A 15,470-nucleotide genomic window follows, 5' to 3' on the forward strand; every position below is an offset into this window, starting at 1 on the left:
CGGTTTTGGGCTCACTTTAAACATTTTTTTTCTCATTTTAAACATTTTTTTTTTCCCCTTTTCATGGCCATTTTAGCATTAAAAATTGCTATATACCAAAATCTTGTTAGCCACCTTCTACAAATCTACACATCATATAATATACAAATAAAATTACAACAAAATCATCACTTCACTTGTAGTCTTATACATAAACTCACAAGCAAGTTCATAAACTCACACATAGAAATAAAGTAAAACATAAACAAATTCATAAACTCACAAGCAACCAAAAAAACCAACATATATGGTTAAACTTGAAGCTTGAGGCTCATTTCAATCAACCAAAAAAAGTTCATAAACTCACAACTTATTGTTATTATATATATATAATATATAAATATATATTATATTTAAAAAAAAAGCGGTTAGCGGGTAGCGGTTAGCGGTTAGCGGATTTCCAAAACCTACTAACCGCTAACCGCAACCGCCTAGGCGGTTAGCGGTTTTTACTAACCGCTTTCAAAGCGGTTAGGCGGTTAGGCGGTTAGCGGTTAACGGTTATAACGGTTAGCGGTTAGCGGTTGCGGTTAGGCGGTTTTAAATTTCACCCCTACAAAAAACGTTGCATCATTGAATTGTTCTCCTTACAAAGACCTTTTGGTAGTTGGAAGACACCATAGGAGTAGTTTATAATGAAAAGACCTTAAAAAAAAAAAAAAACAAAAAAAAAAAAAAACAAAAAGGTAAGAAGGAAATCTGGATAAGCAGGAATTCGATGCCTAATTATCTCTTTGGTATTTTGAAATAGCTTTTATTCCTTTTCTGCACAACAAATAAATAAATTTTCGCTTCTTTTACTTTCAAAAACAATAAATCTTCCAAAACATGTCTGAAAATAGCGTAAATCACATAAACGAAGGAAAAAATCCCATTAACATTCAAATGAATTAAAACATAAGATGTCCCTTAATTTAGTTTATTATATCATGTTAAAATCTTTGTTCCCATAGATGTAGTACTCTAGAATGAAAATAACAATAACCTTAAAAAAAAAGAAAAAGAAAATAAGTATAAAAAAGTAAAAAAAAAAAAAATAGAAAGAAGAAACCTTGATTTTGATTATCAAAGCATATAATATAAAATTAATAGGAATTTTTTATATTGTTGGTTTGATACCTATAAGAGCACTCACATTCATACTTCAATAGTAGATTTGATCTTAACCCATGCATGACTCGTAAGATAAATGCCATTCCATGATCTTGCTTTAGCCTTTATTATAAATTCGAGTTTTTTTTTTTTTTTTCTCGATATGCTCTGCTCTCGGTGAGAGAGAGAGAGAGAGAGAGAGAGAGATTACCAGCATGGAGGATTGTCATGGTCGGAGTTGCCTGGGCTGACCGGCATCATGGCCAGGAGAGGTCGTGGCGGCTAGCGGCAGGTTTGGGTAGATGAATAGGAAAAATGGGAAATAGGTTTTTTAGGTTTTTTACTTTTAACCCATATGAGAAATATTAAAATAAAATCTAGTGTTTTAGCTTATTTTGCTCAAGGTGTTCTACACTGATTTGTCCAACCTTCATTAGAGGGTACAAAGGTCTTTGGTTTATGCCAAGATCTTATAAAAATTATTCTCGATGGTAAGAAATGTTTGGCCTTCCTCATTTCTATTTGATTAAGCTGATTTTTATTTTGGTTTTCTTTTTCATTTTCAATAATTATGCAGAAGAAATGGGCTGATGAGAAGACTGGCCATCTTTGCTTCAAGTTGTACGCAAGGTCACTCTATATCTGTTGGAGTCATCGTGAATACTGGACTTGGAAATGTTTCAAGGAAACAAGGTGATCGGTCATGAACCTTGTATGTGCAAGTGTCACCTCTGCTGCAATTCTAATTCTTGTATTAACTAACTTGCAGTGACGAAAACATTGAAGTAGCCAAACTTTCGCATGTTTGTCGTCTGGAAGTGAGAGGAAAATTGAGTACGTCAGAGCTGTCGCCAGAAGTTGTGTATGAAATTGTGTATGTGGTCAAGTTGACAAATGGGGCTTCTGGGTGGGAACTCCCTCTCATACTTAAACTTACACTCCCAGATGGAAGAGTTCAAGTACGCCAAGTAAGCCTTTTGGAGAAGCCTAGAAGACAATGGATTGAGCTTAATTTCGGCAACTTTCAGACCAAGAATGGAGAATCGGGAGAAGTGGTCTTCGGTATTCGTGAGCGTGAAGGACGTCATTTTATACATGGGATCATAATTAAAGGTGCCGTCATTAGGCCAAAACAGACCACTCTATGATCTCTCAAATAAAATGTCTTGTTTTTAGCTCCGGACCTCCTCCTCCTCTGTCTAGAGGCTAGTTGTTCAACATAATGTTTCTAGATAAGTTGTAATTCTGTTAGTTTTACTCCTTGTAATTCACGTGGCTTCTTGATATTACTGTCGTTCTGTTAGTTTAACAGATGACTGCCATAAGAAGGAGCCCAACGTATTAAATAAAGGACTTATGAGGAATTATGTTTTGATGCTTTTAGTCCAGGATATTGAGTATCTCGAAAACATTCCCTATCTTTCTGCTTGGTGTTATTCAGCTATTTCATCTTCTTCTCTCCAAACATTCACCATTAAAACACTTCAAACACTAGAAAATCCCTTACAAATTTGTCTATCAAGGGGCTGCAGTACCTGCAGTAGTTCTGATTTCTCTCCCTCCAATGTAGGAGCATTTTTCTTGTTTTTACCTGAGTCAAGTTTAAATCGTTGGCAGCAGGGTACAAGAGACAACTTGCTGACAGCTTCGTTTTTTTTTTTTTTTTCCAACAATTTTTACTGTTACAAAATTCCACCTACTCCTATAAAAAACATTATTATTTTTGCATTAGTACAGTATTTTTAGCTCGACTTTAATAATTAGACAATACTCCACACAAGTAAGTATAAAATGAAAGAATTGCTACAAATTAAGAAATCAGAATGTTCACTTTAATATAAAAAAATGCGCTTTTATTATTGATGAAAGATAAACTTGATGCTTTATACAAACATTACAAAAAAAAAATTTGTTTTTGACCTTCCGTTTTTGACGTGTCAAGCCACCTTACACGTCACTAAACTTTAGTGACATGTCATTCTTGACGTGTGTGGCACAGTGGCAGATTACAAATAGAATACGCTAGAATCTAATAAAAACTTCATATTTTGCCTATAAAAGTTTATGTGATAAGATACCACATCATCTTCTTTTTGTTTTGTCTTTTTCCCTATACAAAAAAAATGATGTGACATCTTGTCACATGAACTTTTATGAGCAAAATATAAAGTTTTTGTTAGATTCTAACATTTCTCTTAAAATAAGGGTGTTGCTACTAAAATTTTTTTGATGTGTCATTGTTTACCATATCACCAATTGGTGACATGGCAAATCCCACACGTCAAAATATTTTTTTGACGTGCCAATTTTTGCCACGTAACCAATTAGTGATGTGGCAAATACTGACATGTGTAGGATTTGCCACGTCACTAATTGGTGACATGGCAAACAATAACATGTCAAAACAATTTCTAAAATTTTTGACATGGCTACTATTGCCACGTCAGTAAAGAAGGCGACGTGGCAATACTTACCACATCATCAAAAATTTTGACGTAGCATTACTCACACGTCACAAAGATTTTGTGACTTGTTAACTCAACCACATCATAAACTTTACCGAAGTGGCAAAAGTGACACATCCAAGACACATCACCTTGTAGTGATGTGTCACATGTTATGACGCGTCAATAAATTGTGGCATACAAGAAAGTGCAAGTTAAAGAAAGTGCAAGTTAAATAAAGAATCTGAAACTCAAGAAAGTACAAGTTGACTGACCAGAGGCTGAGCCCCGTCTTCGACCTCATCGAGCAAAGCGTGGAGATAAGCTAAATGGCGCCATAGCATCTGATACTCCCTAGCATCAGAAATCCCAGTCGAACTATTCCTCACCAACGCCTCTCAGTCGATCTTCGCCACCTCCTGAAGCAGGGCCAGCACCGTCGTCGCCGTATACCTGCCCAGAAACACACAACCTCACATCAAACCCAAAATCCCACGCCCACCGAAAAATCCCATATTTCAAAAAAAAAAAAAAAAAAAAAAAGGAGGAGAAAGATGGGACCTTTGTAGGAGTGTGGAGGTGTCTTCCTCGCCGATGAAGACCTTCTTGTGCTTCTTATTTTTCTCAAACATTGTTGGTCTTTCTATTATTGTAAAACTAGCGGTAAAGCAAAGAACTTTGAGAGATAGAGAGGGAGAGAGAGGGAGTCCTGGTCGGAACAGGAGTGAAAACCGACCGTTGCAGAGCGCCTGGGAGACACGCACTCCTTGGGGATTTGGTGGACGAAGAAATTTTTAAGAGTGCCTTTTGCTCCACGAATACATAAAAGTGAATAAATCCAACAATTAAGGGTGAGAAAAACCAGAGAAAAAAAAAGCGTCAGGTTTGCTGAACAAACATGTGCGAACTTGTTGATTTTGAACGCTATTTTTTTGATGAATCGTTGAGGGATTGATAAGAACACCCATTTAGAAAACCCAGGTGTTGATTTAGCCTGCTTTCCTCTAAAGCTGCTGTCTTTTATCAATTCAGCAAGATTTAACCTAGGGGAGTCATCATAGGAAATGGGCTTGTTCCTTGGGGGGTGGCCCACCCACCCCTAGGCTGAATTGGTAGCCCACTCCATTTTTTTTTAAAATTATTTATTATTTTTTCATTTTTAAAAAAATTTTATTATTTAATTTATAGTGCAACATTATGTAAAGCATTAGATAGTATTGAACGGCCCAGATTCAATAATCCCACTCATGGGAGGGGATCCGGATCCCAGAAAAACCGCACCCGCCTCCAGTTGTCCAGCATTAGCCACCGTTTTTAATTATATATATATATATATATATATATATTTTTTTTTTTTGGCATCCTTTTCTTTTTTTAATTTTTATTTTGACTCCTACTCCAAAAGGAATTCCCCCCTCCCCCCTCTAAAAAAAAAGATGACCTCTACACTCTCGCCTTGAGACAGAGGAAGGAAATACACGAAAGGGAAGCTGTTTTTTTGTTTTTTTTGGTACACGAAGGGGAAGCTGTTAAGCTCTACGTTAACCGGTACGCTTTTCTCTACTTCTCATTCTCCTTTGCCTTTTCGTTTCTTCGTAATATTGCATTATTCAGGGAATATATACAAAGCGAAATCATCATTGAGCTAGGGTTTATGGATAGCATTTCATTGTCAAACCTTGTTGATTCTGATCCATAAGTTCCTCGAATTTTCTCCTTTGTTGATTAAAGTGATCCTGTGGCTCGATTTGGGCTATCTCTGAAGAAAACTGCCGTTGATTGGGCCGGTACGACCCGACCCGATCGGTTTTCAGGGTTTTACTTGTGATGATGCTAATTTCAATTGCATTGGAACGCATTGAGGAAGAAGGTTTGAGTTTGGGGCTTCCGGGTATACATGAATTCGGGTTTTATTGGTCCGGTATTGAATTCTTCACATTGACTTCTGGGTTAGGAGATTGAAGTCCTAATACACGTGTTTGTATATTTAAGGTTGGTTGTGGTTGGGAGCAACTGGAAATTAGGGTTTCTGTTGGGCCTAGTGCCGGTTGTTTTGTCTCAAAGTTTCAATTCGTTTGATGATAACCATGTTATACTGTATTTAAATCTATTATGTTTGGGGCATTTAAATGTGGTAAGGATTTAATTGCCCCAATTTAGGGTATAAACCTTTTTTTTTCTACTCCAAAAATCTCAAATCATACTCTCTACCCACAAGAAACACATTAGATTACACACACACACACAAAATCCTATTTCTGTATCGAAAATTGTTGGAGCAAGATCGTCTGATATGAACTAAATTTTAATTATAGAAAATACTAGGGAAATCCATTTATTTTTACCTAAATCCTAGGGGGGTGAAAGGGTGGGAGAGGAAATAAAGTGAATATCCTGCATAAAGCCATAAGAGGTGCTTTACTAGATGGATCCAAAACTGAGAAAGTGGTAAAAAGCATGCAGTTGAGTATCAACCTGGAGGCGTTGTTTGTAATAGAATGATTGCGTATGAATAGAACACAATATTCCAGGATGAGATATGTTAATAATCCCTTTTATTGTTTGCAAGAATAATTTGACTATCCTCAGTGTTTGTAAAAGCATATACAACTTTCCAGTCATTGATTGTCTTCTAAGTACAAAACACCTGCATTTATGTGGTCAATTTCTTTAGACAAGATGTGGTGGGAATGTGTCTATTCTTAATGCTCTAATTGCTTGTTTTTTGTTAAGTATGTGTTAATGTTTTTCTTAATCTAAAATTTTGGGATAAGAATTGCTTAATTGTTAAAGAAGGACAAAATTTTTCTCTAAATTGGGTTGGAAGAATTTCCTCGAACTCAATCTATAAAACTGACATGTGTTTTTGAGCATGTGCTACATGAAAAATTTATAAATTGGGTTGGAGGAAATTCATGTCATTGTTAAAAACTATGACATTTTGTTTTACCACCAAAAGTTGAAAAGGAGGTTTCTACAAAGAGCAAACTGAAGGGTTTTCAGTGTAATCTTTGAGATAGGCCCCAAAACGTGGGCTCTATTATGTTCTGTTCGTGGAGGTTGAATTTGGGGAGGAAACAAGCAATTATGAGAAGGGGAGTTCAAAGCAATGGAGGACATAGCATTAACTAGTGGTTAAATGGGGTTGTGTGTGTGTCATGCCTGTCACATGTCACTATTAGTGGTAGTAGTACGTGTCAATGTGGTGGTATTAGTAACTGTCAAGTGTCTTGCATATAGTAAGTGGAATGGAATGCTCATCGAGCAGTCAATGTAGTGGTATTAGTAACTGTCAAGTGTCTTGCGTAGTAAGTGGAATGGAATGCTCATCGAGGAGTGTGAAGAAACTTATCATGTGTGTACTAAGGTTTGACTCCCACTAAAAGAGGATTTTGAGTGTATGCTATTTGTTTTGGTATATACCATTTGATATCAGAGTCGTTGGGTGGGTAGTGTTCAAATAAGGTCCATGGGCCGTATGGGATGGGGTTATGGAAGAAGATCAGAAGGGGTTGGGGGGATTCTTTAGTCATACTAGATTTGAGGTGGAAGATGGCTCTAAGATTAAATTATGGCATGACATGTGCAAGGATCAAGCCCTTAAGGAAGCTGTCCCGGATTTGTATAGTATTGCTTGTGCTATTGATGCTTTCATCACAGAATACTTAATAGTTATATGGTTAATCCCATTAGTGGAATGTAAGCTTTATTAGAGCAACTCAAGATTGGGTGGTGGATGCCTTTGTTTCGTTCTTTAATCTGCTGAACTCCCTTAGATTGAGCCAAAGAGGGGAAGACAAGCTTTGTTGGGCCCCTTCCAAGAGAGGCATGTTTACTATGAGATCTTTTTATAATGTCCTTGTATGTCATGATAACACCCATTTCCCTTGGAAGCGTATTTGGCAAAGTAAGGTTCCCTTAAGAGTGACCTTTTTTGCTTGGACAACCTTAGGAAAGATCCTAACTGTGGATAACCTTAGAAAAAGACATATCATTGTGGTTTTTTTTTTTTTTTTTTGAATGACATATCATTGTGGTTGACTGGTTCTATATGTGTAAGAATAGTGGGGAGTCTATAGATCACCTTGGGAGATTGTCAGTGTATTATGGAATGCTATTTTCAGCCGTGTTGGTCAAGTGGACATAAAATTTCTATAAACACCCTGCATCTAGAAAGTGACATATGTACTTTAAGCATGTGAGAGAAGCACATGATTCCTTATTAATATTATTAAAAAAAAATATGTGAGAAACACATGCTATTAAACAAATATGCATTTCTCACATGTGAAATAGAGGTTGGGTCCTACTTTGTAGGAACTCCTACAATCCAATTTGTTGAAAATTTCTACCCTTTAATTTTTGCCTGTTCTGTATAAATTTTTATAATAAAATGTAAATTACGAAGAGAATAAGGAAGCAAAAATATAGAGAGAACATATAGATGTGGAATTAGTTTGGCCTTAAAGGGTCTACTCCACCACTAGAAAGATAACAATAAAATTACGTCATTATTGGATGACTTGTGTGCAATTTTGTTAACAAGGGTCTAATTTATACAAAAATATGATAGGTGATGTGTGCTAAAAAGTTAACTAAATCCTACATATTTGTTTATATATTGACAACATGATAAATATATATAATAAAAATACATCAAACTATTACAAAATATATATGAAAAAGGCTAGAGGTTAATAAGTTGAACTATTAGATTTGTGAGGTTTACCGTTCACATAAGTCTATAAATCTAATGGTTGATTTGTAAAATAAGATCAGCCAAATATGAAGAAAATATTGACACCAATATATGTAAATATGGTTTGGTGTATATATATATAAAAGCTAGGCCATGTTCATAGTTTTATAAATATATGATAAGAAACGCAACTTGCCCAACTTGTCCATAGACTGACAACGAGATAAATATCTAATTGAAAATAGAAAGAAAGAAAAAACTTCAATCCTGATAAGAAGTGTCAAAATTCTCAAAATACCCATAGGTTTTTTTTTAGAGGAAATTTTACTTTAAACCCTTGAACTACTGTGTGTTTTGAGAAGACCTGTCAAATTTTAAAAATTCTTAATTTAACTCAATGAATTTTTCTATTTTATTCAATTGACCACTCTATTAGGTTTTAAATGTTAAAGTGATCGAATGATCTTTATTGCCTTTGACTTTTTTTTAAAAATAAATTAAATTTACCCTTAATTTTAAATTAAAAATTAAAAATAATTATAAAATATATTTTTTTTTGACCCACGCTGTGTTGCCTTGTCTTTGGTACGCTTTGTTGACTTCATCAGCCTTGTCTCGTATACTTGTTTAAGCTTACCTGTTATTTTATATTGTAGATCCTGCTGCATCACCTAATTTAATTTTACTATCTTTTAATTTCTACTTATTAAAGTGAAAAACGAAAAAAAAAGAAAAAAATGTGTGCATGGGATTATTTTTTATATGGATCCCCAACAATTTTAAAAAATTGTAAATTCCCAACTTACAAAATTTAAGTGGTTCTTAACATCAAAGCATTTGAAAAATGACACATATTAAAAATGTAACATGATATCAAAGCAGCCAAACAAAAATTTTCACCCCAAAGCTTATTCTTCAATTTTGCAGAGACATTTTTTCTTTAAAAAATTAAAAGACAATTTTTAACTCAACTTTTTTATAATATAAAGAGCAAGAATCTAATGAAAAAATATTCAATTCTCAACTATAATATGCCAAATTTTTAATAAGTAGCATTTTGATGTAAAGAAACAACTTAAATTTTGTAATTTGAGAATTGTACGAGAGTAAGAGCTCCGTTGTTAACATTTTTTTTTTTATTTATTAAAATATAAACATTAACAAATATTGCAAATACAAAACATTCCTAAATACATAAAAATATTTTATATACTTATCTAAATAATTTTAGATAAGTATAAATTTTTTTATTTTTTATTTTAATTTTATTCTTTTAATTTTTAAGGGTAAGAAGACTTGACGAAAGTTGGGTGGGACAGGGGGTGACAGATCTGTTCAATCTCCTTGTTTCTTGGTGCCATCAAAAAGCCATATATGGAGACGATCATTAGCACTGCTATATCCTTGATCTCAGATACGTATTCTTCTGTCCGTGGCGTGAGGGTAGATGTAAAGAACCTCTCAAGTAAGCTCTCGGTTACCAAAGCTGTGCTTGCAGATGCGGAGAACACGCAAGTGAACAATCCACAATTGAAAGATTGGCTCGAAAAGCTCAAGCAGGCAGCTTTTGATGTTGAAGACGTATTGGAAACTTTGGCAGCAGAAGCTTATCATAGGAAAAAGAGGCAGAGTGCGTTACGGAACTCCTCTAAATATGATACAGCACATAAGATCAAGAATATTTCCAAAATTTTTGATATAATTGCTGAAGAAAAAAACAAATTCCATCTCGACAAAGTTAATGTCGGTAGGTCTGAGATCCCAAACTACACTAGCTTTTTTGTGGATAGGTCAGATGTAGTTGGTAGGGAGGCTGATAAAGAAATCATAACACATATGATGCTTTCGGATGAATTCGATATAGAAGACAGCGTTTCTGTGATTTCAATCATAGGGATGGGAGGCCTGGGCAAAACAACTCTTGCTCAACTTGTCTTCAACGACGAGAGGGTAAGTGCTCATTTCGAAGCAAAGATGTGGGTCTGCGTCAATGTTGAGTTTGACCTCACGAGGATTCTTAAAGAAATGATTCAATTTCATTCTACCTACAGTTCCGGCTCCACAAGCCACCTACAGTTCCGGCTTCGGGACATCTTGAGAGGAAAACGTTTCTTACTTGTTCTAGATGATGTCTGGACAGAGGATATCTCAAAATGGGACTCCCTGCGAGTTCTCTTGAAACAGGGGGAAAAGGGTAGCAGAGTTTTGGTAACCAGTCCGAGTATCAGGGTTGGGGAAATTGTAGGCACTCAACCTTCCTATCGTTTGCAATATTTGCCTGAAAATGAATGCTGGTCATTGTTTGCAAAGATTGCATTTGGGAATATTGGCACAACTTTATCCCGCGAGAAGCGGGAAGAATTGGAAGAAATTGGTAGACTAATCGTTAGAAAGTGCCAAGGTCTCCCATTGGCAGTCAAGGCAATGGGAAGTATCTTGCACAGTCACATTGATGATGTAAATAAATGGTGGCAGATTCAAAGAAGTGAGATATGGGAAATAGAAGGACTTGGAGCTGACTCTCTCAATGTTATGGCTGTTCTAAAATTGAGCTATTATTACCATCTACCTGCTTATCTAAAGCCTTGTTTTGAGTACTGTTCCTTATTTCCTAAATCCCATGTTTTTTATAAGGAAGAGTTGGTCAAACTCTGGATGGCGGAAGGATACATACAATCCGGGGGAGGTGATATGATGGAGGAGGCTGGGATTGCATATTTTAGTGAGCTTTTACTAAGATTCTTCTTTCATCCCTCAACCATTGACAACAAGGAGATATACATCATGCCTGATCTTATCCATGACTTGGCACAATTAGTGTCGAGCCCCAATTGCATTCAGGTGAAGGACAATGAGCTATGCAGTTTCTCTAAACAATCTCATCACGTGTCCTTGCTCGGTAAAGATGTCAAGCGGCCCATGTTGGAGATTGTCAATAATGCTTTGAAGCTGCGCACACTTCTACTTCCTAGTGGCCACTTGGAAAACTTTGATCAAGCCCTTCAGAAAGTGTTTCATACTTTGAAATACTTGCGTGTGTTGGATCTTAGTTCAACCCAGATCTCGAAATTGGCTGACTCAATTGAAGAGTTGAAGTTGTTGCGCTACCTCGACCTCTCTAGAACAGAAATCAGAATTCTCCCCAACTCAATTTGCAATCTATTCTATTTGCAAACATTGAAACTCCTGGGGTGCCTTTGGCTTTCTAGTTTGCCCAAAGACATGGGGAATTTGGTTAATCTTCGACATCTTGAACTCGATGATATGTTCTGGTTCAAGCTCCCCACGTTGCCACCAAGCATGGGGAACTTGGCCAGTCTGCACAATTTGCCCGTATTTCAAGTTGGCCATGAGAATGGATATGGAATTGAAGAATTGGAGAAAATGACACATCTTTCAGGAGCATTGCATATCTCAAAGCTAGAGAAGGCTCCTAATGTAGGAGCGGCCAAGTTGAATGAGAAGAAGAGCCTTGACAAGTTGGTGTTTGAATGGAGTGACAGAGTTGTCAATACACAAGATGAAGCAACGATTGAAAATAGTGTTCTCGAAGATCTACAGCCTCACTCAAACCTCAAAGAGCTCCAAATTTTACGTTATAGGGGCAATGAATTTCCTGCTTGGATGAAAGAAGGGCAGCTCCAAAATTTAGTTAGCCTTACCTTGAACGGTTGCCTAAAATGCAAAATCCTCGCTCTAGGTGATGAGTTACCCAATCTTCGAGAGCTCTACATCAAAGGTATGCATGAGTTAGAGAAATGGGTGGAGGTTGAATGCTACTCCCTTCGCCTGCTAAAGTTGAGTAATTGTCCGGAGCTAAGGGAGTTGCCTAACATCTTTCCAATTTTAGATTACTTGAAGATCAAGAGATGTAATTCCTTAAGGGCTCTTCCAGTGGTTCCATATTTGCAGATTCTAATACTTATCGACAATCTTATTCTGGAGGATTGGCATGAAGTAAATCTGGTGATGGAAGTTGATAATGATCAAGGCCAACGTAAAACCAGTCCCCAACCCTCTCTGATTGAATTGTTAGAACTGAAAGTAATAAGCTGCCCAAAGCTGCAGGCACTGCCAGAGATCTTCGCTCCACAAAAGCTGGAGATCAGTCAGTGTGAGTTACTGACCACTTTCCCACCACCACAAAATGCCCGACGTCTTCAGCATTTAGCACTGGATGGATGTGATGACGGAGCATTAGTGAGGGCAATACCAGATACCAACTATCTAGACTCGTTGGTTATTTCCAGCATCTCAAACATATCCCCACTTCCGAAATGGCCCCAATTTCCATGGCTCAAGGCGTTGTACATTCGTGATTGCAAAGATCTGGTGTCCTTGTCCAACGGAGAAGAAGGGTCGCTGCAAACCTTGACCTCTCTCAAACTGCTTTCCATCAGAAATTGTGAAAAGCTGGAGACACTAAATGAGGAGCTACCCATTTCGCTGGAGTGTTTGATTATCGCATCATGCCCCCTTCTCAACTCATTTTCACTGAAGAACCTCCCTTCACTCACTGACGTTTACATTGAGGACTGCCCTTTGCTCCAGTCCTTGCCCGAGGATGTGCTTCCCAGCTCTCTTCAACATTTGCTAATCAAAACATGTCCCCTGTTAACTCAGCGATGCCAAAAGGAGGGTGGAGGAGGTCCAGATTGGCCCAAAATTGAGCACATTCCTGACCTGGAGATTGACAATTCCCATATAGTCTTCCCATTAACATCAATAGCAAAGCCACCAGTTTGGTGTTTTCTACTTTTGCTATGCTGTGGAGGTTAGTACTTTCTACTTTTGCTAATTACTGGCATTAGTACACAATACATTCTAATCTTAATATGCCAACTATAAAAGCCTCTGAAATATAAGAATTTGTCTTTGAAGCTTACTCTATCGAATTTCTTTTGATGGAACTCTATCATCACGATATAGAACGATTAACATGCCCTGCTCATTTATGCATAGCTTCTTTAACTTCACTGGAAGAAGAGACGGTGAAGAATGCGGCAACAGATCATAACAAAGCACAGTCCGGAGAAATATTCCTAGAGCACAAAAAGAAGGTCAGTTACTCAATCTGCTTCTAATCAATATGTGTTTTCCAAATGGTGGTGTGCAATAATCCATTCATATCTTTGTAAGGAGTAAACTGAGACCATGTTTTGTATAATAAAAGGAGGAGAAGAAGAATGCTAAGATATGAACACTAAGGCAAACTTTTGATATGCTGGTTTCTTTGCTTCTCAAATTAGAAGCAATTACTTTGTCACAACTTAATACACCTTGGGCCTTCACAAATTCTATTTGAGATTAGAGAGATTAAGCTGATTTTTATTTTCTTTTTCGTTTTTGTTTTCAATAATTATGCAGAAGAAATGGGCTGATGAGAAGACTGGTCATTCTTGCTTCATGTTGCACGCAAGGTCACTCAATATCTGTTCGAGTCATCTTGAATACTGGATTTGGAATTGTTTCAAGGAAACAAGGTGAGGTCATGAACTTTGTATGTGCTAGTGTCACCTCTTCTTCAATTCTAATTCTTGTATTAACTTTTTCAGTGAAGAAAACATTGAAGTAGCAAAACTTTCGCATGTTTGTTGGCTGGACGTGAGAGGAAAATTGAGTGTGTCAGAGCTGTCGCCAGTAGTTGTGTATGAAATTGTGTATGTTGTTAAGCTGACAAAGGGGGCTTCTGGGTGGGAATTCCCTATCCTGCTTAGACTCTCACTCCCAGATGGGAGAGTTCAAGAACGCCAAGTTAGCCTTTTGGAGAAGCCTAGAAGACAATGGATTGAGCTCAATGTCGGCAACTTCCAGACCAAGAATGGAGAATCTGGAGAAGTGGGCTTCGATATTTATCAGCATGGAGGACATTGGAAAAAGGGACTCATAATTAAAGGTGCCATCTTTAGGCCAAAGCATACGACTCTGTGATCACTCAAAATGAAAGATAGGATGCAAAAATGTTTGTTTGTTTGTTTTTAACAAAGCTCTCTCTCACTCCCTGAATGAGTTCCATAATTCAAATGGCTTTTGATCATGGTTCAAACTGCACTTTTCCAGCTTTCTTCTTTCCATTTTTTTTTTTCATATAATCTTGTACAAATCCACCCAGAAATGTTCTTTGTTGCTTCCTTATCATACTGCAAGTTGAAATGTTATATGTTCAAAATATGTTTTTTTCCTTGAATGCTTCTTTTATTGAATGAGAAAGTAAAATACAAAATGATTGCTTGAGGGATTTAGAATAGTGCTTCAGATACATTAAGTTGAACATTATATGTTGAGAGCAATGAAAAGGTAGAAAAATGTGGTTTGGCTTGATGGGAGAACATAATGGTTTTTCATCAAAAGGAATTTTTATCATGATTATCATCAATGGCTGTTAATAAGATTATTCACTCTCTCTCTCTCTCTCTCGGTTTTAGATGCTTTATGGTGATTTATAAGTTACTCTATCAAAGTTGCATTACTTGAAATAGATCTTATCATATGTTACCCATACAAACTCAATAGGTCGTCAATATGCAATTGTGAGAGGATTCTAGGACTTCCGTAGGATTCTAAGATATCTTTGTCATATATTAGGTCACAGATCGGTTAGATTTGATTTTCAGGCTGTCAGAATATTTTCTTGGCATAACAAAGGACTTGTAGTCAATGATGAAGTTAATGAGTGGGGTTTTACACTTGTACCAAGGTGCTATATACATCCAGTTCAATTCCTCTCCCTTCGCTCATAAGAGAAGGAAGAGGAAGGTAATCTCTAGGACAGCTGCTTTCCATAAATTGGATTAAATCTTCACCTTCTGGTTTCATAATTCTATTCAACTGTTGTCTTCCTACTATACTCCAGGCTTTGCAGAAGAAGCCTGCATTAAAGGCATCGGGTCTAGGAGCTTTATTGTCTTTCATGGAGATGCTGCCTGCTCGTTCCGTTCCTTCTCTTTCGAGGTGGAGCATTCCTTTCTAATAAAAGCTTGGTATGTGGTCTGAGCGAGCCTTCGCATGGCGCAACCTCATCCCTTGCTTGGTTCTTCCGTGAGGGGAGGGGTATAAGTAACTAAGTAAGCATTCTAGAATGAAGACCCTAAGATACTTAATAGTCTAGTCAAGAATAATTGTTTGATCAAACCACTTAGTTGCGCTTGTTTGTTTCACACACCAAAACAAACAGGGACGGAATGGTTTTTTTGGCT

At 36.8% G+C, this 15,470-nt stretch overlaps 3 protein-coding genes across 3 annotated transcripts in view; 2 read left to right on the forward strand and 1 right to left on the reverse strand.

The window, feature by feature from the left end:
• The window catches only part of LOC132164738 (putative disease resistance protein At3g14460), a 5,545-nt gene extending 3,081 nt beyond the window's left edge, over nucleotides 1-2,464 (forward strand). Inside the window, exons 3-4 of the mRNA XM_059575293.1 lie at nucleotides 1,709-1,824; nucleotides 1,901-2,464. Of these exons, the coding sequence (XP_059431276.1) occupies nucleotides 1,709-1,824; nucleotides 1,901-2,279 (495 nt within the window). The 3' untranslated portion in view covers nucleotides 2,280-2,464. The remainder of the gene's footprint in view (nucleotides 1-1,708; nucleotides 1,825-1,900) is intronic.
• Nucleotides 1-4,569, reverse strand: part of LOC132164740 (uncharacterized) — a 57,820-nt gene extending 53,251 nt beyond the window's left edge. Inside the window, exons 1-2 of the mRNA XM_059575296.1 lie at nucleotides 4,137-4,569; nucleotides 3,851-4,028 (exon numbers count right to left, since the gene is read on the reverse strand). Coding sequence (XP_059431279.1) covers nucleotides 3,851-3,919 — 69 coding nt within the window. The 5' untranslated portion in view covers nucleotides 3,920-4,028; nucleotides 4,137-4,569. The remainder of the gene's footprint in view (nucleotides 1-3,850; nucleotides 4,029-4,136) is intronic.
• A 397-nt stretch (nucleotides 4,570-4,966) lies between these two features.
• On the forward strand, nucleotides 4,967-14,325 carry LOC132164737 (putative disease resistance protein RGA3). Its single transcript, XM_059575292.1, has 5 exons — nucleotides 4,967-5,123; nucleotides 9,560-13,048; nucleotides 13,237-13,334; nucleotides 13,642-13,757; nucleotides 13,830-14,325. Exons 2-5 carry the CDS (start codon nucleotides 9,649-9,651, stop codon nucleotides 14,203-14,205), a joined length of 3,990 nt encoding a protein of 1,329 aa, XP_059431275.1. The 5' UTR covers nucleotides 4,967-5,123; nucleotides 9,560-9,648; the 3' UTR covers nucleotides 14,206-14,325.
• The last annotated feature ends 1,145 nt before the right edge of the window (nucleotides 14,326-15,470 follow it).

The sequence above is a fragment of the Corylus avellana genome, chromosome ca10, assembly GCF_901000735.1.
Source record: "Corylus avellana chromosome ca10, CavTom2PMs-1.0".
In the NCBI taxonomy this organism is placed as follows: Eukaryota; Viridiplantae; Streptophyta; class Magnoliopsida; order Fagales; family Betulaceae; genus Corylus; species Corylus avellana.

Bases quoted from the DNA above. Each gene is read 5' to 3' on its own strand.
- LOC132164737 (XM_059575292.1), top strand. From the start codon at position 9,649: ATGGAGACGATCATTAGCACTGCTATATCCTTGATCTCAGATACGTAT. The intron at 13,335-13,641 runs GTCAGTTACTCA...ATAATTATGCAG, and splicing joins TCCTAGAGCACAAAAAGAAG to AAGAAATGGGCTGATGAGAA. The intron at 13,758-13,829 runs GTGAGGTCATGA...TAACTTTTTCAG, and splicing joins AATTGTTTCAAGGAAACAAG to TGAAGAAAACATTGAAGTAG.